General features: G+C 56.7%; 1 protein-coding gene across 1 annotated transcript; it reads right to left on the reverse strand.

Moving 5' to 3' along the window:
- Positions 1–18: 18 nt before the first annotated feature.
- On the reverse strand, positions 19–270 carry LOC104515854 (cell surface glycoprotein CD200 receptor 1-B-like; the record flags this gene model as incomplete). Its single annotated transcript, XM_010159981.1, has 1 exon — positions 19–270. A coding segment is annotated over one exon (252 nt), but the record flags the coding sequence as incomplete, so codon positions are not given.
- Between the last annotated feature and the right edge of the window lie 173 nt (positions 271–443).

Consider the following 443-nt stretch of genomic DNA (forward strand, 5'->3'; position numbering starts at 1 on the left):
GCAGAGAGGGCAGCTTACCTGAGTAACGACAGGCTATGGACTTGCTCTGGTTCCCAGCTGGGTGGTACACAATGCAGGCTGTATTGGTCCCGTTGGTGCGGTACGCTGTCAACTTGCTGAGAACAGTCACGGTCCCGTTGTCGTGGTCTTGTTCCTTGGGGGTAGAGTTGTTCTCTAGGACCCACGAGATGCGCGCAGCCGGCTTCCCTGCCGCCGCCTGGCACGTGGGGTTGCCGTGCTCGTCACAGAACAGGGTCAGCCTCGGGGGCACTGCAAAGTGTCAGGAAGGGGAGATGCGTGGGGTTAGTTTGCTGCAGCTGGGACAGGATGTTCTTGTTCTCTACCCAGAATGAAGACAGTGAAAAGAGGAGAATAAGGTTGGAGGTGCCGTCCCATCAGAGTGACATGGGCCAAGTCACAAGAGACAGACATTGTGCCTCTTT

The sequence above is a fragment of the Eurypyga helias genome, unplaced genomic scaffold (assembly GCF_000690775.1).
Source record: "Eurypyga helias isolate BGI_N326 unplaced genomic scaffold, ASM69077v1 C15170267, whole genome shotgun sequence".
NCBI lineage: Eukaryota > Metazoa > Chordata > Aves > Eurypygiformes > Eurypygidae > Eurypyga > Eurypyga helias.